The 25,155-nt window shown below is 37.0% G+C and overlaps 2 protein-coding genes across 6 annotated transcripts in view; one reads left to right on the forward strand and one right to left on the reverse strand.

Moving 5' to 3' along the window:
• LOC127844090 (invertebrate-type lysozyme-like) overlaps window positions 1-5,726 on the forward strand; it is a 112,150-nt gene extending 106,424 nt beyond the window's left edge. Inside the window, exons 2-5 of one of the 4 annotated variants that reach the window (XM_052374069.1) lie at window positions 1,767-1,926; window positions 2,944-3,086; window positions 3,298-3,409; window positions 5,131-5,726. In XM_052374069.1, coding sequence (XP_052230029.1) covers window positions 1,767-1,926; window positions 2,944-3,086; window positions 3,298-3,409; window positions 5,131-5,336 — 621 coding nt within the window. In that variant the 3' untranslated portion in view covers window positions 5,337-5,726. Of the gene's footprint in view, window positions 1-1,568; window positions 1,927-2,943; window positions 3,087-3,297; window positions 3,410-5,130 lie in introns of those variants that run through there. The other 3 variants (XM_052374071.1, XM_052374067.1, XM_052374068.1) reach the window with 3 other exon arrangements.
• A 4,888-nt stretch (window positions 5,727-10,614) lies between these two features.
• Window positions 10,615-25,155, reverse strand: part of LOC127844086 (coiled-coil domain-containing protein 102A-like) — a 30,109-nt gene continuing 15,568 nt past the window's right edge. For both annotated transcript variants that reach the window (XM_052374058.1, XM_052374059.1), the window contains exons 6-9: window positions 21,599-21,703; window positions 20,066-20,236; window positions 16,055-16,158; window positions 10,615-15,544 (exon numbers count right to left, since the gene is read on the reverse strand). In XM_052374058.1, the coding sequence (XP_052230018.1) occupies window positions 15,421-15,544; window positions 16,055-16,158; window positions 20,066-20,236; window positions 21,599-21,703 (504 nt within the window). In that variant the 3' untranslated portion in view covers window positions 10,615-15,420. The remainder of the gene's footprint in view (window positions 15,545-16,054; window positions 16,159-20,065; window positions 20,237-21,598; window positions 21,704-25,155) is intronic.

The raw sequence follows: 25,155 nt of genomic DNA on the forward strand, positions 1-25,155 counted from the left end.
GCTACTACTACCTATTATAAACCCTATTTACATGGTACATGAGAGCCTTGCTACTACTACCTATTATAAACCCTATTTACATGGTACATAAGAGCCTTGCTACTACTACCTATTATAAACCCTATTTACATGGTACATGAGAGCCTATAAACACTACTACCTATTATAAACCCTATTTACATGGTACATGAGAGCCTACAAACACTACTACCAATTATAAACCCTATTTACATGGTACATGAGAGCCTACAAACACTACTACCTATTATAAACCCTATTTACATGGTACATGAGAGCCTACAAACACTACTACCTTTTATAAACCCTATTTACATGGTACATGAGAGCCTACAAACACTACTACCTATTATAAACCCTATTTACATGGTACATGAGAGCCTTGCTTTAGGACAATTTCTGTTTAAACTGTGTTTTGATAAGGAAATACTTACTTTAAAAGAATAATACAGTAAGGCTTCAACCCAAGTTCATGGAAAAAAGCTTGTTCATCGTTATTAAGCAATTTGTACCAAACATGCACGTTTTCATGTCGATCCGACAAGTAGAAATGCCTTAAAATGCATTTTGATATACAGACTTCTTATGGCGGTACTTGCATTTCATAAAACACCATGATTTACCGCTCATTTAGACTTGTTTTAACGCAATGGAGTCAAATAATGTGTAACACGTGTAAAAGGTTTCTCAAAGCCGGATATACTGTGAGAGGCAGAGGCGGGTTTTTTTTTTATTACTCCCAAATCATGTATCTCTTTAAAAAAAAACAAGAGCACCGCATAACGGGTGCCACGCTCGGCTGCGGGTGCATTTTGAATAAATGAAAGCTTGTCAGAATTTTTTTTAGAGGTCACAGTGACTTTGACCTTGTGACCCAAAAATGGGCGTGGCATGTAGAACTCATCAAGATGCAGCTGCATATGAAGTTTTAAAGTTGTAGGTTGAAGCACTTTGATTTTAGAGCCAATGTTCAAAATCTTGACGAAAGGTTAAGGTTTTAGCACGACGTGGACGACGAGCTGGCTATGACAATACTTCGGGTTTTCTCCGAAAACAGCCGAGCTAAAAATAATCGAAAACATAACCATTATTATATTAATCTCCTTATTTCTTGCTTAAAGTAATGCCATTAATAAAAAGCTACATAATTATTGTTTCGTCAAAAGGACCCTTTAGAGCCGATATCCGCTTTTCTTGAAGGTGAGTTTAAACTAAATAAAAAAAGCCATAGGGCTATGTTCAACAACATCACACTTTATATTTTAAGTTTGAGAAAATTCTATTCGCCCGAATGGTCTCAACCCCAGAAAACAGGTTTTCGGCAGAGAAATTTCGAAAAAGCTCATTGCCTCAATTTAATGTTTCATCTAAGAAATTGCAAGAATGAGTAATTTGTTTTGGTCAGTGACTTTATACAATGGCTCTTTCTCGGTCGCAATGAAAAAGCGAAATGTTGAGCATTTTATCCCACGTGAAATATAATAAACACTTGCATACATATTCACACATAAATATAGATTCTGGCGGAAGCGAAACGCCGCCATACTTAAAGTACTTGCTACTTGTTGAAGTTCGTCAAGCGTTGCGATTGTACTCGGTATATAAAACATCGCGCACTTCACACCAGATTAATAATCGCTTTTTATATCTGAGTTGGTTGCTCTTTTTCAAGCTCTTTTTCAATGGCGAGTTGGCAAAAGACCGTGTATCTTCTGACGCTTATTGTGCTACTCGGTGCACATTGTTACCTCATAGACGATTTGGAGGAGGGCCTGGAAGCCGTAGAATCAGAGCCTCGCGCGGACCTCGATGTTGAATATCAACCTGACGTCTGGAATGAGGTTGACAGAGATTTGCTCGATGTGGACACCAATAAGCGAGTCTATGAGCAAGAAATGGATACCGACGGTACGTGAATATTGTTTTTTTAATGGTAACCTCAATCGGCTGTGTTTGGGATGGAAGCTTATACTGTAAAACGTGTTTCCTTCGTCGAATTTTTGAAGTTCAATTAACAAATAAAACACATGTTGTACATGGCAGTTCAATACATTCGTTCAAAATACACATGGGATGCTATTAATGAATGCTATATTAAAGTTATAATTTACTTTAAAAAGAAGCAGGGTTTATTTAAAAAAAAGTTATTTCGTATCGTAAGAACATTAAAGCCTAACTTTGATTATTTAGCTGAGTTACTTATATAAAAAAATTATATTTCATTTAACTGCGCATTAAGATTTCCTCTCAGCTAATTATCAGTCACAATTTGTTTCACTATTCTGTATTGTTTAATTAACGTCCTGTTTCAGTTTTCTTTATTGTTTCATTAACATCCGCTTTCACTATTCTTTATTGTTTCATTAATTTCATGTTTCATTATTCTTAATTGGTTCATTAAATTCCTATTTCACTTTTCTTCATTGTTTAATGAACGTTTTGTTTCACTTTTTTTATTGTTTAATGTACGGTGTTTCATAATTCTTTGCTGTTTCATTAACTTCATGAGCAAAAATCATCATCAGTTTTTGATTAAAAACATTTATATTTTATCTTCTTGCCATCTTTATTATATTATCAGCGTAGAATAAACTCCAAAGACTTACATTGCCGCAAATACTTTCCGTTTATGACTTTTGTATATGTGAACCGGCCTCTTTTAAGTCACGAGGACGAATTCAATCATGGTTATTCCATCAAGACTTATTTTTTTGGTTTGATGTGTTTCCATATTACTTTAATTACATGTGTACCATCCAACAAACGAAACGTAAATCTCTGTTTACCGGAATAACCGGAGTGGTTACGATTTCTCAGTAATTACTAGAATACAATCACACTGACGCGATGTTGACTCTGAAAACACACACACAAAAACGGGAAGAAATCAAATTTTAACGTTATTTGCGAAAACTATATATGTAGATGCTGAGATGACCTTTGGTGAAGCAGTTGACCCGGCAGTGAAATTTGCTCCAGGTCTGGTGTCTGTTTCTGAAGCAGGTGACCCGGAAGTTAAATTTGCTCCAGGTCTGGTGTCGCAGGCCTGTCTGGGATGCATTTGTAAGGTAATCGGGATGATCTTCATTATCACTAACATTATAACCTCTAATACAGTGAATAAACAAACATAATTTGGTAATTAAAGTGAATATTTTATACAACAAAATCAACATGCCTGATTTGAAAGAGTTTTCCAAAGGTGTTCCTTTTGCACAACTATAAGTTTCTATATATATTTAAATATGCGTGAAATTCTTTGTTGTATGTCCTTAAAAGCTGGAGTCCCAATGCAAGCCTATCGGATGCCACATGGACGTCGGGTCGCTGTCATGTGGTTACTTCCAAATAAAGGTCGGGTACTGGACTGACTGTGGGAGGCCTGGAACAGGTATCCATTACTCGATTTCACAATCGTTTCCTCAAATATATTGAAGTTTAACGGCCGACTACACGATAGCAAGACATAACGGTTTATTTAGCCTCAAAAGCGACGAAATAGGCACTTTTCGTTAAAGCACGTTTTCTACTTTCAAATCTACCAACACGCCAGAAATTGAATTCGATTGTGCCAACATAAGTTCGAACCCGCCGTAAGGAAAACATAAAAAAATATCTTGTAATTCTTCCGGCCAATGTCTTTTCCTCGCCAATATGTGCGGGGGGGGGGGGGGGTTGATGGGCATCCCACTCTACATTGCTTCTTATATGATCCATTTGTATTGCTTGTAGGCTATATGAGTTTTCGCTCTGGCCGTTCGGCGGGTTTGAAAGCCCTTCACATCCATCAACACTTAAGAACGACACATGTCATAATGATCTTTTCGGCGTTTTTTTTTGGTCGTTTTGGTTTGCTGCCTTGTTGTCTTTGAAATCGGGTGCTGGAGGTTTCGGTTGTTTGATCGGATATGGTAACGTCTATAATAAGTTAAGTTTATATATTATGCGTTAATGTTATTTTACAAAGTGGAAGGACATAAAGTAGATAAATGAAATAATGCCTTAAATACTGGAATAAAGTTCCATCTTTAATCACTATTTATTCGCCAGAACGATAAAATGCACAGAAAAAAACATTAATGCAATTAACACCATTTCTAGGGTGAATAAAACTTAACAGCTTGTTAATATTCACTCTATATGCAATTTCAAGTTCTAAATAGATATAGATTTTATAGAACGGGGTTAACACATACTGCACTTGACAGAACGGATATAGTTCAATTGTTTGTCGAAAGGTCCTTCAATATTGAAGGTAATCATGTTCGCGAACAATAAATACAAAGTTTATTTAAACTTGTTGTAATAGAACGCACTATACTTCTGGTTAAGTCCACATATAAGGGCATATTCTAGCAAACTGATTTTAAAATCAGAACGCTATTGTAATAGCAAAAACGGTATATGTTCCGTTGTTTTTTTAATTATATGACCTATAAATAAACATATAACTTTTCTTTTAATATGCTTATATCACACCGACCAAGATGCTTTGCGAATTACAGCGAATTGGGGTGACTACGACGTCATGATATCGGCTTTGAGTTTTTATGCTCCCCCAAAATTTATTTTTGGGGGAGCATATAGTCGCCGCTTCGTCTGTCCGTGCGTGTGTGTGTGCGGCCGTCCGTGCACAATTTTTGTCCGGGCTATTTCTCAGCAACTAATGACCGGAATTCAATGAAACTTTATGGGAAGCTTCACTACCAAGAGAAGATGTCCATATTATCAGCGGGTTCTGGTCGGACGATTTTTCACAGAGTTATGGCCCTTTGAAATTTTCCATTAACTGTACATATAGTGCAATTCTTGTCCGGGCTATTTCTCAGCAACTGACCGAGATTCAATGAAACTTTATGGGAAGCTTCACTACCAAGAGGAGATTTGCATATTATCAGGGGGTTCTGGTCGGATGGTTTTTCACAGAGTTATGGCCCTTTGAAATTTTCTATAAAAAAAATATTGCTCCCCCCCCCCCCCAACTACTGTGCCCTCAAGACGTTTCCTTTTATCTGAATATATAGTGCAATATTGTGACAAAAAAAAACTAAACTTTGGGGAGCATCACCCGTCTCGGACGGTTTCTTGGTTAACATGCTCCTGCTTTTACAGACTGGAAGTCATGCGCAGACGACATCCAATGCTCATCTCAGTGCGTGCAGAACTACATGCGGCGCTACGCCAGCTACTATCGCTGCCCAGCTACGTGCGAGGGGTACGCGAGGGAGCACAACGGGGGACCTAATGGCTGTCACAACCCCCGAACGATCCCGTACTGGAACAAACTAAAGAGGATCCCCGGGTGTCAAAATATGTAGGTCGACATTGCCAATATTGTTAGGCTATGAACTTTACACAGTCCTAGTCTGTGAAGGCAATATTGAAAAGCAAAATATTGATCATTTTAATTCTGATTCTTTTTTATGCGTTTTACAGCAAACTTTATAGAAAATTACATTTTTGTATGTAGATGTAATGCAACGAAATGTTGTCATTGCAACCTATATTTTATATAAAAAATAACTAAACATTACGCTGACTTACACCACATGTCGCGACGCTCAATGTGTACAATGCAGATTAGCATCATAAGATATTGCACAGCTCCATAATTGTTATCAATTTTATATTTATGTATACTGCTATGCATAAGTGTTTTCCTGATTTTTCAATATAAATATACACATAAATTTCATTCAGCATTAGAACGAGATATTTTATGTTTTATTTCGCATTTTTATGTGTCATATCATTATCAGAAGGACACCACTGAACAGATGGATGTGGTCTTAGTTGCAAGATTATTCATTGGTAATGGCTACATAACGTTCATGTTGTAATTATTATCACATTCCAAATAACGTACATATATAGAGTATAACAGGTTACTGTCTGATCTTTTTGTAATATATCAGGCAAGGCTTAGAAAACCAATATAAAGGCGAGGCTTGCAGTACTGTTATTTAATTCGTGCCGAACCTGATATATTACAAAAAGATAAGGCAGTAACCCATGTTTCTGTTTATCATAACTACCCATTTAAAAAGAACAAATGAAAAATGAAGTCGATACGGGTCAAACGTATAACAGCATATTCATTTCCGTTAAAAAATGCATTTAATAATGAGTGCTAACACAGCCGGACAAGGTTTGTGTCCAATTTACAAGTAGGACATAGAGAATTGAAAGGGTGTTGATTGTTGGGGTGGTTTCATACACTTATGACGTTGCTGAGGGCCATTGAAGTAACCGGTCTAAAAAAACATTATTGAGACTGTGTTTGGGGAAATGCAATTGTGCACATTGTGACAGGAAAGCTGTCCAGAGGGGTTTGCTTGGCTATTTTCTTGTTGACAAGAGCCTACACAGCCAGATTATAGCCGAAATGACTCAGTAAGATATCATGATTTAGACACTGCCGGATCAAGCCTATGAATTGAACTCTTCCCTTCCTAAGGGAATAACCACGTAAGGAGATGCTACATGTTCTGAGAGTTTGATCAAACTCGAGACGGCTACAGAGAGAAGAAGCAGAAACATGAGCGAGCCAAGACCTCAAAGACAATCGAATTACGACTGAATTATAAGCAGATGGTTAGCATGGCAAGAATGTTGATCAATCTGGCTAGTACTGGTTGTTGGTTGATGCATTCATAGGCAGTATCCGATCGTTTATCCATCTTTACTGCGGCCGGGCATATAAATTACCTGCGAACTGCTTATTAGTATCGTCACAATCCAGAGATCGCTGGTTCGATCCCCCGCTGCACCTAACCTACTAACTCGTCTATCGCATGAGACGTTAAACCGAGGTGCAGTGTACTAGGTGCTATACACCGGGCACTAAAAGACCCAGGGTCACCTCTGGAACGGGGTGTCTCCTGTATCTTGCACTATCCCCCGTAACCAACTAACACGTCTTTCTGGGGGCGATGGCCATATGGGAGACAATCCCGGTGCACTCGATAAAAAGAAAAAAACAAACACAAAAATATTAGTATCTGCATCAAATGAGCGACCCAGAGGAAACGCATCGACGTTTATCGAAAGTTCGTTGGTGGTTTTCACGTGGTTCGTAGGCGCAATCAGCGCTGGGCTGGGCTAAGCAGTAATCTTGTCATTGAGCAAACATTGATGAGGTCTCTAAAGAACACATGTGGTCTTACAATCGGCAGTTGGATGACCGAGGAAATGCAAACAACAGTTCGATGCAAGATTTCAAAGACCTGGCCTATACTAGAAGTCAACAGCACACAGACTCCACTTAGACGCGCATCAGAAAGGATGCTTCTGATCTCGAGAAAATACAGGCGAAGATTACAATCTGCTTACCCTACACAGCAGATACTGCAATGAGAAAAAATGCCAATGACAGTGGCTGAGTCAGATGTTAAAGTTCATGCATTTGAGACGGTTGGTAACAAGATCATAAGGCTATCATAGAAAAGTCGGTCTTTGCTTTTTAAATTCAAAAGAAAAGAAACAACTCTTGGAGAAAGCTCAACTGTTAAGATTGCTTTTGATCGTGCTTCTAAATCTGCCCTTTTGTTCCAACGTTTCCTAGCAGTGTCAAAATATGTAGACCTTTCCCTTGAAGACATACTGTCGTATGAACTAAGCTCCCATCCTCCTGCCCACTTTGAAGCTAATATCATACTTCGTAAAGCAGACAAGCAAAGCATCAGATCGCTCATGAAAATAGAGATCATGCTACAGGCCTAATAAGTGAGGATGTGCTTAATTGTTTTAATTAAACAGATTGTAACGTCCTTGATGGTGGCTCTTTGCTCAATCGTTTGACATGGAAAAAGGGCCACACATATAACGCAATAGCCGACTTTTGTGCAAACTTCACTGTATTGCATTACGGACAAGGGACAGTGGTGTTCCATTGTTACGAAGACGGCCCTTTCATCAAAGACAGCAAACACCAGAGGCAATGAAAAATGTGAACCCTATTGTGAGTTTCAAACAAAAAGAATGATTATGCAAAAAGAGTATGTTTGTCTCGTGACAAAAACAAGGAAGGCATGATTGCTCTGATTAGCACAGGTCTGATTACAAAGGGTTGTAATTGTGTTCTGTCACCAGGGGATGCAGACGTTGATATTGTAAATCAAAAGTTGAATGATCCCGTCACAGCACCAAAATGTTAGGCGAAGATACAAATTTGCTCATCTTGCTCCTACATTGCTCTGGTGTAAACAAAGAGTCACAGACACATTAAGTATATACTATTAAGTTTTTTAAAGAACTTTAGGATACCAAGTGTGCAATGAGTTTCTAATTGTTCATGCTTGCTCCGGCCGTGATTCAACTTCAAGGATTTTAGGCATCGGAAAAAAGCAGTCTTTCGGAAAATAATAAAACCTGCCCGTATCATTAAGTCATGAGCTAGTCCATTTCTCCTTCCAAACAAGTCTCAAGAGGAAATATCAAATTTTGGCAACTGCTTGATGGTGGATCTGTTTGGTGGCAAGCCCATTGATTCCTTACAATTACTGCGCTATAGCATTTCCACAAAGAAAGTGGCTGCTGCGACATCCACCAACATCACATGCAACGGTATTCCATAGCCAAAGCGTATACTATCAAATCACGGTATGGATTGGGATTGCCAATCATATAAAAACCGACAGAAACCTGACAATGACCAGTTAATTCCAATCATGACTTAAAACAATTTTGCACCTGAAGAACTATTGAAAATCATCCATTGTAACTGTTCCTTAGAATGTTAATCCTATCGATGCAGCTGCATACGCTATGGACTTTCCTGCACTGCTGTATGTGGCTTTGTCAAACTGAAAACTGTGAAAATCCAAATAATTCACAAGAGGTCAGAACGGATGACGCCATCGATAATTTAACGCTTTGAGAAACATGTTATTTACAAAGGTGATTTATATACGCTGATCGTGGACACCTGAATGTCATAAATTAGATTTCATTATTATTCAATTTTTGGACGCCATGTTAGGCTCCTGTGTAATTTAATACATTTACACTATGTCTGATGATCTAAGTGTGTTCTTTGACCCATGCAACCTATGTATAACACAAAAATCATCAACTTTGTATAGATAATTACATAGTTATGATCATTAGAAGGTTTTTGCGGCCATCTTGAAAACAAGAAACCGTCGGAGACGGGTGATGCTCCCCAAAGGTTTTTTTTATTGTCACAATATTGCACTATATATTCAGATAAAATGAAACGTCTTGAGGGGCATAACTTTGGACAAAATAAAACGATGGATGGTTTAGCAACTTGAATATTTCAAAGGGCCATAACTCTCTAAATAAATCATCTAACCAGAACCCACAAATAAAATGCGCATCTCCTCAAGGTAGTTAAGCTTCCCATAAAGCTTCATTGAATTCCAGTCAGTAGTTGGGGAGAAATAGCCCGGACAAGAATTGCACTTTATGTACAGTTTATAGAAAATTTCAAAGGGCCATAACTCTGTGAAAAATCATCCGACCATAACCGGCTTATAATATGCACATCTCCTGTTGGAAGCTTCCCATAAAGTTTCATTGAATTCCCGTAATAAGTTGCTGAGAAATAGCTCGGACAAGAATTGCACTATATGTACAATGGAAAATTTCAAAGGGCCATACCTCTGTGAAAAATCATCCAACGAGAACCGGCTGATAATATGCACATCTCTTGGTAGTGAAGCTTCCCATAAAGTTTCATTGAATTTCAGTCATTAGTTGCTGAGAAATAACCCGGACAAGAATTGCACTATATGTACAGTTCATGGAAAATTTCAAAGTGCCATACCTCTGTGAAAAATCATCCGACCAGAACTGGCTGATAATATGCACACCTCCTCTTGGAAGTGAAGCTGCCCATAAAGTTTCATTGAATTCCGGTCATTAGTTGCTGAGAAATAGCCCGGACAAGAATTGCACTATATGTACAGTTAATGGAAAATTTCAAAGGGCCATAACTCTGTGAAAAATCATCCGACGAGAACCGGCTGATAATATGCACATCTCTTATATATATATATATAAACCTGATATGCTATTAAGTACCTTCTAACCTACCAGGATCAGTTTAAAAAAAACTTTAGCAGCAATTGTTTGTGGGTCAAAATGTATATTGACCCGACTATCACGACTCCTTTGGTCCGCATATGAGGCGTTAGACAAGCTTTTATCTTGCATCAGACGCATTGTGGTCGCCATTCCTCCTTACGTTATTTATGCATTTGTCATACATTTCATAACCGGTTGACCGAGTTTTTACAAGTTCATCGCAAATATCGTTGAGTCTAATACGCAATGCATTTCGGGTTAAATGTGTGCACTGTTTATCATCCTATTTATGTTATAGTCTGATAGAGATAACTTAGACATAATAACAATAACATGTCCCTTTTTGACGTTCTGAAAGCAAATTATTTTCATTTGTAATGCCTTTTGCACTTTCAACAATATCAGTATTAAGTTATAACATGCTTTATGATAAAATAAAAGGTTTGCTTCCATGTGAATATCAATAATACAGTACACGTATATTGAAAACACGTGAACTGCTGTCTTTGATTGTACAACAATAACAAATATGAAAAAACAACAACAAAAGTTATCATTTTTGTATTACTCATCTAAAGTCATTTCGCAAAAACAATAGTAGTTTATAATCTAAAAACAAATATACAAATTAATATTAAAAACATAAATACATTATTGAACAACATTATATACACATTGCTTTTTGACATGATTTAGGTAAAGTTTTATATCTGTGTGTTAACATCGTGTGAACAAATATGGCTGAAATAGCATAGCAAACTAATAGCATCATCTAATGAATTATGAAAGATACTATTTAAACTATACTTCTATTTATACACTTTGGATAAGTTGATAACGAGTTCAGTGTATGTCGGTACACAGGTACATTAAACATTTGATATTTGTATTGCTGTCATTTTAAATGACGAATAAACATGTGAAGAATCTTATCTAACAATGTCAGTTAATATATCTATATTCTGATATTTTAAAGCATCGTCCAATATTGGTCTTAATTTTATAGATCAATAATGACAAAACTGTATTTCAATAAAAATGGAAGATCTAGACACATTGCAAATCTATCAATTGTAAACAGTGTGCATGTGGCAAGGGCACTTGAAGATATATTGTTACTGATGAAAATGTAATTCAGTTTTTTTTCTAATCTCAGACTTAACAAATCTTCTAAAGAAATGTATGTCCTGTTTTAAAGATATACTATTTAGATGCCCATTAGCAACATCTTGAGTCCATATTCGATAATGCCTGTTATAATCATAGCTGCATCATAAACAGGTATGGCTTTTAGCCGTAAGTAGTCCCCAAAGGAAGTTGACAGTTACACAATTGTGGTTATTTCTTTTTAAACTCATAATGAAATTACAGTCCAGGAAAAAAAAAATATGAAGCAAATATTGTACATTTTACCTCTAAGCTTGACCTTTGTCTTTGAGCTAGGGAGAGGTTGTACAGGTGACAAGCCATCTGCACATCATGGTGAATATTTGTCGTAAGTAACTTTAAAATCATGACTGACGATGTTGGTGTCTGAACAAGCCGAGTAAACCTTAAACTTTACTTTTGACTTACCAGTGTATTCTTGACTTTGAAGCTAGGAAGAAAAATGGTAAACAATTTGTGGTTAATGTTTTTATAATAAAACGATGAATGATGAATGAATGAATGAAAGTTAAAGTCTGTACAAAATGATTTATGGCCAATATTATCCTTTGGCCTTCAAGTGTGACATGTATATGTATAGAAACTTATATTACTGACAAGCTGTCTCCACAATGTGAAGAATAGTAAAAAATTATTTCAGAATTGCATGATGAATGCTGAAGTTACAGATAGGACATGCAGTTAAACGTCAAACATAAAACGACCTCTTAATAACCTTGACCTCTGTATGACCGCGACTTCTGTATGAACTTGACCTCTTACACGCAACACGCTGTCTCCTCTATAATAAGTCTTCATGGTGGTTATATGTGGTCAGTTAGTTTCAAAGTGAAAGATGATTGGCAGTTACAGTTGGAACAAACTCAGAACAACACACTCGGGCACAAACACTCGACCATTAAGACACCTACATCCAGCTGTCTGTAAGAGGGCTAAAGAAATTGTTTGCCTTGTTATTGCAATAACTTCTTGATATAAAACAATTTAAAATATAACTTCAACAAATAATGTTGTTCCTGTTTATTGTGTTTGTTGTTTTTTGTTTTTTTAATATTATGAAGAAATACATACATGTATTTATAATTTTAGCAAAACAGAAATATATAAATAAGCATATAAAGATAAAACCACAACATCAAATTACAAAAAACGTGAAATAAACCTGCATTTAAATTTTAAGTGACATAAAAAGTTTGAGAGAAAATATTGTAAAATAAATTATTTCTTAACAACTTTAAGTAAAGATAATGTCTTGACAAAAAATGGTACATTCCTGATTTTCTTGATATTATTACTGAGGCAAAAACAAAAGCATCAAGCAATGACATATTTAAAATATTTCATGATTTTAGCCGGAACCCGTCTTAGTGAATTTCACAACATGGAAAATCAAAATGGATTACTACATTACTAATGTGCAAAATTACATGATGATTCATCTAAAAAAATGATCTGTGAATATGTGAAAACGATTTCAATAACATTTTATTCTTTACTCAGCTGGCAAAAAAATATTTCATATTTTAAGGAAAGTCTTCTTGCAATATAATATACATTTAATTTATACAGTACAGAATGTAAAATTGTTATATGTACTAGATGATGTATGTATATACCTAGATTATTAAACAGTGTTTTTGATCAACTGACACAATTTGATTGAAAATGCCTTGAGCTACTAAAATAATTCCCCACCCATAAGTTGAGCCATGTTTTGGGAAACCTAGGCTTAATGTAGGCTTTAAGTGTAAACTAGGCTTAATGTAGGCTTTAAGTGTTGTTCCAGATTAGCCTGTGCATACTACAAAGGGGTGCAGGAATCTCATAAATGTACAGTCTATTTAGTTAGCCTGTGCATACTACAAAGGGGTGCAGGAATCTCATAAATGTACAGTCTATTTAGTATATTGTACAAAATTATCATTGCTGCCTTAATTGAATGGTAAGTTTTGGCCATATATTCCACTTGTATGTACATGCTTTCAAACGTTCTGAGGAGTACAAGCAAGCATTTTTGCAGTGAATGAGTGATTTGCACACAGTAGAAAATATTGCAAATAATACAAAATCACAATCTCAAATTCAATTTACGAGAAAACAAATAAACATGTATAATGATTATGTGGCAGACAGTAACTTTAGCATTATATATGTGTATGTATGTGAAAAATATGTACAAATATGGGGAAGAATGTTATGAAAATGATAACAAAGAATAGCATTTCTATAAACGTGCATGTCAGAATAGCACTGTAATGTGTACATCAATTGAACAAACCTGATTACATAATGTGTTATAATGTGTACAAGAACATTCACAAGAACAAAATGATTAGTAACAATTTAATGAAATAATTTAATTGATTATGTGTTCATGCTTCATGATGACAGTATAACCAATAAAACATCAAAAGATTGTCTAATAAACCCAAAGAAGTATGAGATGTTACCCTAATGAGAAGACACTCAGAATTTATGCCACTGTTCATGTCTTATGGTTAACAAAAATAAAATATTGAGTATGGCATACATTAGATACAGGTCAAAAGATTATATAATTAATAAAAAATTTATAAAATTCATTGAATAAGTTATGTATGAATAAAATAATAAACACAAATTTATCCCATCGTCCTATGTTTGTCTATTACTTTGTCTAACTTCAATCCTGCCCCCCACCCCAAAAAAAAGATCTAAACAACCAGCATTTCGAATATTTTTAACTTGAAAACATGGAAAATGAGGTATTTGAACAGATGGTTTATTACAAATTATGCAGAGGTAACAAGGTCATTAATAAAACATTTTATAATAATACTTATAGATCAACAGCCATTTCTTCAAAAACAATAATCATTATTTATTTAAATCCAATAAAATTAATGACAGCTTTGTTTTTTAACTAACCACAAACATATTCAAAACTCGGCTGAGATATCATTGTGACAAATGTTCAAACCGAGTTTTATCAAAATTGGACTATAATTCTGGCCTCTAGATAGTTAACAAGGTCAATGTTGACAACGCCTGACACATACAAATGAATGGCAATAAAAATTCAATCACAGAAAGTCAAAATAAGCATGATGTGCACAGGTGAGCTCATGAGTAACAAGAAAGAATTCCCAGATTTTTGTCTAATATTGAATCACTCATCAAAGCTAAGAAAAAAATAAAACTAACCAGTAAGGTCAACAGTTCTAGACAAAATCTTTTAAATGTTTCTTACAAGAGGCATATTTTTAATGTTTAAATGTGACATTCATCACATTTTAAGAAATAATGTCTGATTCAGTTGTTTATGGTCACATAAACAGTATAATTAGAAACATAGAATTAAACCATGCTCATCAAAAATTCAATCTGTTGTCATTCAGTTAAAAAAAACACAAAAAGTCAAAATATGTCATACATTTCTAACTCGACATTTAAATCTGCGATTATTACAACAAGAGTGCCAAACTGTCACAAGATACGCTCGTTTGAAGGTTTTGGACACCATGCTAAATGCTTGAAATGCACTAAGTGACCTAGTGGCCTAAATTTTAACCCAGAATGACCCATATTTGAACTTGACCAAGATGTCCTTTAGACACAACTTCTGACCAACTTTGGTGAAGATCGGTTGAAAACTACTTCAATGAGAAAGCGGACACAATGCTAAATCCTTGAAATGCACTAAGTGACCCCATGACCTAGTTTTTGACCCGGCATGACCCATATTCGAATTTGACCTAGATATTGTCTAGATACAACTTCTTTGGTGAAGATCGAATGAAAACTATTTGAATTAGAGAGCGGACACTGCTGTGGACGCCGCTCGCCAAGGGTGAAACTATAATACGTCCCGTTTTTAAAAACGGGCGTATAAAAACTGTATAAAACAGTTAAATACCTGTACCATTTTTCTTCTTAAAGACGGTTGTCTAGTAACTTGCTTGCTGTTCAGGTTTTATGCTGTTTGCTCCTCTTCAGAATCTTTGGATTGGAAATGAAGCCTTAAACACTTAAGTCTACAAATAATGGTCTTTAATTTTATTTAATTTTCTTAGGGACTACCAATACATCAAAGAGCGTATATGATCGGTTAAGGGTTAAAGACAAACGAACTCTGCACATGATTCAGATGGACACCAATTTCTAATGAAGTTGTGGCAGTTTTCACTTCTGTCTCACGGTGGTGGATCACGTTCCCTCACTGAAGTCATCGTCTGTATCATCATCCAACTCAAGTGCGTGAAGGTCTGGGCTGAATGTGCGCAGGCTGGAGGGCTGGACAGTTGTCCCAGACACAGACGCCCGCCGCAATCTGGAACACAGCCAAATGTGGAGTGCATTTTATGATGAACAGATAGACTGTTCATCCAGCACTTAGAAATGTATAAATTACTGTACAAATATCTACATTATATCTCATGCTGTGCACTAAAATTGTAATGAGCAGATAATAACACTGAATGACAACCTGATAATGTTCTTCTAGCTTAAATTGAACTACTTTTTTAAGTTTAAAAAAAGTTTTTTTTATAAAAGAGATGTGTTTTTCAGAAACACAATGCCCCCTTCTGCGCCCCCCTTTGAAGCCAAATAAATGACCTTTGACCTTGAAAGATGACCTTGACCTTGCACTTTCACCACTCAAAATGTGCAGCTCCATGAGATACACATGCATGCCAAAATATCAAGTTGCTATCTTCAATATTGCAAAAGTTATGACCAATGTTTAAGTTTTCGGACGGACAGACAGACAGACAGAAAGTTAGAAAACTATATGCCACCCTTTGGGGGCATAAGAAGAGTTGTCCACCAAGGCCCCAACCTGCTCTGCAGATGTTCCACCTGCACGTTGAGGTTATCGACCTGCTCCTGGAGCTCATCGTTGGTCCGCTGTACCTTACGCACGCTGTTAGACTGCGTGTCCACCTGCAGACACAAACACAAAGGTTTAGTAAGTTTAAACATATTTATTATAGCTTGATGGCTTCTATATCACTAGCCATACTAGGTAACTAGAGGCGTTTTGGGATATATCTTGAGAACGATTCTCATGAAATTATTTCATTTAAACGGATCGGAAGAAACAAGTACTCAGTCCATAAAGAGAAGATCATGAGAATGCTTCCTGACTGGTAATTGGACCCAGGACCTTCTGATCGCTAGTCATACACAATATCAGCTACTGTCATAACCTTTTCTATTAGGATTTTACCATTGAACCAACTGATGATACATGGAAATATCAACAACCTTCATGTGACCTTCAAAGGTTCTTAAAGTACCAACACAAATTAAAGCATGCAGCAAAATTTGTATTTCTAATTAATCAATTCAGGCAGGACAATGAAACAAACACATGACAGCATCCTTTCCACATAATGTATGTGACACAAAATTATTACCAGCATGTTGGGGAAACGTTTTCACAGCAGAAAAATGCAAAGTTCGGCCACAGAAGCAATTAAAAATATTAACAAAATTGTAAACAAGAGGGCCAAGATGGTCCTAGTTCGCTCACCTGAGAGGAGTCAGTTCATTCAATCTTTACCAAACGTCAAACTTGACCTAGATATTGTCCAGACAAACATCCTGGTCAAGTTTCATCATTATTGAACCAAAACTCTGGCATATGGAGTGTTTTTGTTTTTGTAAGATTTGACCTGGTGACCAATATTTTGAGTTGACGCCCCCTTTCCAAACATCAAACTTTGCTTACAAAAATAAATATCATGACCAAGAATCATAAAATCTAAAACAAAATTGTGACCTCTAGAGTGTTTACAAGGATTATGTATAATATAATGAAAATTTGGACAATCTAGGGGCAATAATTATGGCATTAATTATGTGATATATATAAAACCAATCTTTGTACCAAGTTTCATTGTGACTTCTAGAGTGTTCACAAGCTTTTTTCACTATATAAATATAAGAAAACTGCCCCCCCCCCTCCCCCCCCCCCCCCCCCCCCCCGGCTGCCATGTTATTCAACTGACCGGAACCATTTTCGAACTCAACTCTCATATCAAGGAAACAAATGTTCTGACCAAATTTCATGAAAATTGGGCCAAAATGTGACTTCTAGAGTGTTCATATGTTTTCACTACATACATATAGAGAAAAATGCCCAGCCCACTGGCAGCCATGTTTTTTCACCGATCTGGACCATTTTCGAACTCATCCGAGATATCAATAAAACCAATGTTCTGACCAACTTTCATGATGATTGGGCAAAAGTTGTGACTTCTAGAGTGTTTACAAGGTTTCTCTATAGCCAAATAAGGAAAACTGCCCCCCCCCGGCAGCCATGTTATTCAACTGACCGGAACCATTTTCCAACTCAACTCTCATATCAAAGAAACAAATGTTCTGACCAAATTTCATGAAATTTGGGCCAAAAATGTGACTTCTAGAGTGTTCACATGTTTTCACTATATACATATAGAGAAAAATGCCCCGCCCACTGGCGGCCATGTTTTTTTACCGATCTGGACCATTTTCGAACTTGTCCGAGATATCAATAAAACCAATGTTTTGACCAACTTTCATGATGATTGGGCAAAAATTGTGACTTCTAGAGTGTTTACAAGGTTTCTCTATAGCCAAATAAGGAAAACTGCCCCACCCCCGGCAGCCATGTTTTTCAACTTACCGGAACCATTTTCGAACTCAACTCTCAAATCAAGGAAACAAATGTTCTGACCAAATTTCATGAAAACTGGGCCAAAAATGTGACTTCTATAGTGTCTCATGTTTTCACTATATACATATAGAGAAAAATGCCCCGCCCACTGGCGGCCATGTTTTTTCACCGATCTGGACCATTTTCAAACTCGTCCGAGATATCAATAAAACCAATGTTTTGACCAACTTTCATGATGATTGGGCAAAAATTGTGACTTCTAGAGTGTTTACAAGGTTTCTCTATAGCCAAATAAGGAAAACTGCCCCCCCCCCCCCCGGCAGCCATGTTATTCAACTGACCGGAACCATTTTCCAACTCAACTCTCATATCAAAGAAACAAATGTTCTGACCAAATTTCATGAAATTTGGGCCAAAAATGTGACTTCTAGAGTGTTCACATGTTTTCACTATATACATATAGAGAAAAATGCCCCACCCACTGGCGGCCATGTTTTTAACCGATCTGGACCATTTTCGAACTCATCCGAGATATCAATAAAACCAATGTCTTGACCAACTTTCATGATGATTGGGCAAAAGTTGTGACTTCTAGAGTGTTTACAAGGTTTCTCTATAGCAAAATAAGGAAAACTGCCCCACCCCCCTGGAAGCCATGTTATTCAACTGACCGGAACCATTTTCAAACTCAACTCTCATATCAAGGAAACAAATGTTCTGACCCAATTTCATGAAATGTGGGCCAAAAATGTGACTTCTAGAGTGTTCACATGTTTTCACTATATACATATTGAGAAAAATGCCCTGCCCACTGGCGGCCATGTTTTTAACCGATCTGGACCATTTTCGAACTCGTCCGAGATATCAATAAAACCAATGTTTTGACCAATTTCATGATGATTGGGCAATAATTGTGACTTCTAGAGTGTTTACAAGGTTTCTCTTTAGCCAAATAAGGAAAATTACCCCCCCCCCCGGCAGCCATGTTATTCAACTGACCGGAACCATTTTCGAACTCAACTTTCATATCAAAGAAACAAATGTTCTGACCAAATTTCATGAAATCTGGGCCAAAAATGTGACTTCTAGAGTGTTCACATGTTTTCACTATATACATATAGAGAAAAATGCCCCGCCCACTGGCGGCCATGTTTTTTCACCGATCATGCCATTTTCAAACTCGTCCGAGATATCAATAAACCAATGTTTTGACCAACTTTCATGATGATTGAGCAAAAATTGTGACTTCTAGAGGGTTTACAAGGTTTCTCTATAGCCAAATAAGGAAAACTGCCCCGTCCACTGGTGGCCATGTTTTTCAACGGACTGGAACCACTTTTTAACTCGTCCAACATATCATTAAGGCAAACATTTTGACAAAGTTACATGATGATTGGGCATGAAATGTGACTTCTACAGTGTTTACAAGGTTTTTCTTTTTTTTGACCTAGTATTTGACCCAGCATGACCCAGTTTCAACTTTATCGAGATATCATTGGGACAAATCTTCTGACCAAGTTTAATGAAGATGGGACATGAAATGTGGCCTCTAGAGTGTTTACAAACCAAATGTGGACGACGGACGGACGGACGGAAGACGGACAAAGACTGGTCACAAAAGCTCACCTGAGCAATCAGTTGAGCTAAAAAAAGCACTTCATGAGGGGGTGAAACCTTTTAACAGCTTCTTAACCCTTTCCTGCTCTGATGCAAAGTGAAAATGGCTGTATGCAAACAGCATAAAACCAAAACAGCCTGCAAGTAACTCACAGTTGGGTCAGGTTTTGTGCTGTTTGCTGCTCATCAGTATCTTATGGTTGGACATGAAGTCTTTAAAACTTGAATATAGTATAAGGGTCTTAAATATAATTTGATTTTCTAAATGACTACAAATAAGTAAAAAAATCTTAGTGTAGAAAGGATTCAGAAAAAGAAAAATAGATAACAGGGCTTCATGCATGTGTGTAAAGTGCCGTCCCTTATTCGCCTGTGCAGTACGCACATGCTAATGGGGGACAACACTTTTCACCTACCCTGGATTTTCGCTATGAAGATACTTCCTTTGATCAAAAATTCGCTAAAAGCAGATAGTGTCTCTGATTAAACTGAGCAGACTGCACAGGCTAATCTGGGTTGACACATTATGCACATGCATTAAGCCACTGTTTCCTAGAACGAGGCCATGTTCACCTCATCCTCAGCGACCGCCAGGTCATGTTTGAGCTCCTCTACACGAGACCTCAGCTTCTTGACCTCGGCCTCAAACTGCTCACAGCGACGATTGCTGTGGTCCAGGTCTGTCACACCGGTCTGGTACGACTTCTTCAGCTTAGAGTGCGCATGCTTCAGGTCTGCTAGCTCCTGTCACCAGGGCAACAGAGAATTGTGTAATCCTTGTGGTAAGAGTAAGTAAAGTGCATGGAGATGAGATATAAACATTTTTACAATTGAAATGTTCACCCACAAATCTTACAGAAGTTTCCAAAGCGCTCTTGCTTTAATATAGATTTTTATAGAATTCATATACACATATAACAGTTCTTTTTTCACATTAAACATGACATCTCATTTTGTAATTTAAATAAATTTGCCTAACACTGCATAAAAGAAAAAGTGTTAGAATTTGAATTTCGAATTACCAGGTATTCAGTTTGCTAATACGGGTGATAAATGTTTTGTTGCTTTAGTGGTAGTCATCAGACAAACAAAAAGTCTTTTAAAAACAAACAAGAGCTGTCTCCATAGGCAGCCATATGCCCCAGAAAAATGCTTCTTCGAAACCTAAATGCAGATTTCGAAACCTTAACGCGGACCCTAAGTTCAAGGTCTAGGTCAAAGGTGCAAAATTTGTGTGCGTATTGAAAGGCCTTGTCTATATACACATGCATAACAAATATGAAAGTTACATCTGAAGCGACATAGATGTTATGAGCATTTTTCGAAACCTAAACGCAAAAGTGTGACAGACAGACAGACAGACGGGGGCATAAAAAGGACTATCTGAGTTATGATACAATTATATTACCATGTATATTTATCTGGGAATATTCTGATCACAAACTACGGACATTTTCTTACGTTTAGTAAAAGTTTGATGAAAACCCAACATATACCAGTAGACAAAAAGACAGATGAACAATCATTCGAGAATCACTCTAGGAAAAAGGGGCTTAATGCATGTGCCTTTAGTGAGGTCTTACAACAGCCAGTGCAGTCTGCACAGGCTAGTCAGAGACAACACTGCTTGTATGGTATTTTTTGTATAAAACAAGTATCTGCTTAGCAAAAACTAGGGAGGAAAGTTTTAGCCCTGATTAGTATGTTTGAATGGCAGAGGCTTATATGGGACGACACTTTACTCATGTGCATTAAGCACCTTTTTCCCAAAGTAAGGCTCATCAGTAATTCAAAATATCAACAAAAGCTGTGTTTTTGAAACAAAATGCCCCCTACTGCGCTTTGAAGCTGCAAGGCATGCCAAATATCAAGTATCTTCAATATTGCAAAAGTTATAACCAAGATTAAAGTTTTGGGACACACACATGCAATGACAGACAGACAGGCAAAAAACAATTTACCCCAGATCATTCAATCCGGGGGCATGAAAAGCAAAGCCTTGTTGACATTAAGAGTGAAAACAGTACCAGCAGACAGACAAACGACAGACAGACAATTATAAGTAGTATAAAATATCAAACAAACACAGCCTGGTACTACCCCTACCTTATTCCTCTCTGAGACCTCGGCCTGCAGTGTCTTGAGGTCTTTGTTGACCACCGTGGAGGCGTGGTTGCTCTTCCTCTCCACCTGCTCCTCTAGGTCGCTCACCTGCAGTGGTGCATTTGTTATCAATTGGCCCCATCCCAAATCTCACATTTTTATCAATTGGCCCCATCCCAAATCTCACATTTGTTATCAATTGGCCCCATCCCAAATCTCACATTTGTTATCAATTGGCCCCATCCCAAATCTCACATTTGTTATCAATTGGCCCCATCCCAAATCTCACATTTGTTATCAATTGGCCCCATCCCAAATCTCACATTTGTTATCAATTGGCCCCATCCCAAATATCACATTTATCAATTGGCCCCATCCCAAATCTCAAAAGTATATATTTTTCCCAGATGAGTGACTTAAAATACCCAAATCAAAGGTTTCAAAATATTATATATGTGTAACTATATTAAATTCATTTCCTAATGAGCTCTGTGTGATGAACCATAATAAATACAAAATGGCCATGGTTCCTAAGGTGCTCACCTGAGACCCTAAGGAACTACACTATACTAAACAAGAGGGCCTGAAAGGCCCAAAGTCGCTCACCTGAGATAACATGATATTATTGGGACAAACCTTTTGACCAAGTTTCATGAAGATCAGAAAATAAATGTGGCCTCTAGAGTGTTAACAAGGTTTTACTATAGCCATATAAGGAATAATGTCCCGCCCCCTGGCAGCCATGTTTTTCAACCAACAGGCATAATTTTTGAACTCGTCCAATATATTATCGGGATGAATCTTCTGACCAAGTTTCATGATGAACGGACAGTAAATGTGGCCTCTAGAGTGTTAACAAGATTTTACTATAGCCATATAACAATAATTTCTCCGCCCATTGGAAGCCATGTTTTTCAAGCAAACATAATTATTTTCAAACTAATCCAAGATATCATTGAGACCAATCTTCTGACCAAATTTCATGAAGACTGGACAATAAATGGGGCCTCTAGAGTGTTAACAAGGTTTTACTATAGACATATAGAGAAAAATGCCCCGCCCCCTGGTGGCCATGTTTTTAAAGCAACCAAAACTATTTTCCAACTCATCCAAGATATCATTGGGACAAATCTTCTGACCAAGTTTCATGATGATCGGAAAATAAATGTGACCTCTAGAGTGTTAACAAGGTTATACTATAGCAATATTAGGAAAAATGCTCCGCCCCTGTGGTGGCAATGTCTTTCAACCAACCGGCATCATTTTTGAACTCGTCTAAGATATTATTGGGATGAATCTTCTGACCGAGTTTCATGAAGATTGGACTATAAATGTTGCCTCTAGAGTGTTAACAAGATTTTACTATAGCCATATATAGCCATATATGGAAAAATGCCCCGCCCCTTGGCAGCTAGTTTTTCAATCAAACGTAACCATTTTCAAACTCATCCAAAATATCAATAAGACAAACCTTCTGACCAAATTTCATAAAGATTGGTCAATAAATGTGGCCTCTAGAGTGTTAACAAGGTTTTACTATAGCCATATTAGGAAAAAAGGCCCCGCCCCTGGCTGCCATGTTTTTCAACCAACCGGCATCATTTTAGAACTTGTCCAAGATATTATTGGGATGAATATTCTGACCAAGTTTCATGAAGATTGGACAATAAATGCGGCCTCTAGAGTGTTAACAAGATTTAACTATAGCCATATATAGCCATTTAAGGAAAAATGCCCCGCCCCTTGGCAGCCATGTTTTTCAAGCAAAGGTTACCATTTTTGAACTCATCCAAGATATCATCGGGATAAATCTTCTGAGCAAGTTTCATGAAGATCCAAAAATAAATGTGGCCTCTAGAGTGTTAACAAGGTTTTACTATAGCCATATAAGGAAAAATGCCCCGCCCCCTGGTGGCCATGTTTTTCAACCAACCAGCGTCATTTTCGAACTCATCCAAGATATTATTGGGATGAATCTTCTGACAAAATTTCATGAAGATCAGACAATAAATGTGGCCTCTAGAGTGTTAACAAGATTTTACTATAGCCATATAAAGCCATATAAGGAAAAATGCCCCGCCCATTGGCAGCCATGTTTTTCAAGCAAACGTTTCCATTTTCGAACTCATCCAAGATATCATTGAGACTAATCTTCTGACAAAATTTCATGAAGATTGGACAATAAATGTGCCCTCTAGAGAGTTAACAAGACAAATGTTGACACCGCACAACGGACAACGGACGACAGTCAAAAGGCGATCACAAAAGCTCACCATGAGCATGTTGTGCTCATGTGAGCTAAAAAGTGCAAAGCTGATTCATAAAGATTGGACAACAAAAAAGTGACTTAAGCCATTTAAGGAAAACTGACTTCCCCCGCCTCCTGTGGCCATGTTTTTCAAGAAACAAACAAACCAGAAGAATTGTTAAACTCCAACAAGAAGTCATTATAATAAGTGTTCTGACTAAGTTTCATTCAGATAGTACTTTAAATGTGAATTCTAGAGTGTTTACAGGGTTTCAATATAGCCATTTAAGGACAAGGGACAAAATTGTCACAAAACCAGGTTTTCATTGTGAAAAAAAAATCTGATAAAGGGAGAAAACTCAAACTGAACTTTTGAAATGAACAAACAAAATTAACCCCCTTTGTAAGTTTGTTTTAAAAAAAAATTATTTTTAGTCGTGGCGACCTTGACATTGGAAATATTGACGCGATTCTTTCGTGTGACACACCGTCCCATGATGGTGAACAAATGTGCCGAATGATTTTAAAATCTCACAATGAATGACATAGTTATGGCCAGGACAAGCTCATTTATGGCCATTTTTGACCTTTGAACTCAAAGTGTGACCTTGACCTTGGAGATATCGACGTTATTATTTCGCGCGACACACCGTCCAATGATGGTGAACAAATGTGCCAAATGATTTTAAAATCTGACAATGAACGACATAGTTATGGCCCGGACAAGCTTGTTCCGCCCGCCCGCCAGCCCGCCAGCCAGCCAGCCAGCCAGCCAGCCAGCCAGCCCGCCCGCATTCGCCAATCTAATAACCAGTTTTTTCCTTCGGAAAACCTGGTTAAAAATGTCCATCCCTCTGGCGGCCATGTTTTATAACCAACCGTAACCATTTTCAAACTCAGCAGAGATATCCTTAAAACAAATATTCTTACAAAGTTTAATAAAGATTGGACCATAAATGTGACTTCTTTAGTGTGAACAAGGGTTGACTAGAGCCATATAAAGAAAAATGCCCCGCCCCAAGGCGGCCATCTTTTTAAACAGAACAAAACTATTTTCAAAATAAGCTTAGATATCATTAAAAACACTGTTCTTACCAAGTTTCATGAAGATTGGACAAACAATGTGACTTAAAGTGTTAAAGAGGTTTTATTATAGCCATAAATAGGAAAAAGCCATGTCCTCTGGCAGCCATGTTTTTTTAACAGACCGAAACCATTTTCGATGTACTATGTCCTCAAGTGAGCTAATATCATTGAAAACACTTGAATTCTCAATTTTAAATTATTTTTTTAGCAAAAAATACACACAATA

The sequence above is a fragment of the Dreissena polymorpha genome, chromosome 9, assembly GCF_020536995.1.
Source record: "Dreissena polymorpha isolate Duluth1 chromosome 9, UMN_Dpol_1.0, whole genome shotgun sequence".
Lineage (NCBI taxonomy): Eukaryota > Metazoa > Mollusca > Bivalvia > Myida > Dreissenidae > Dreissena > Dreissena polymorpha.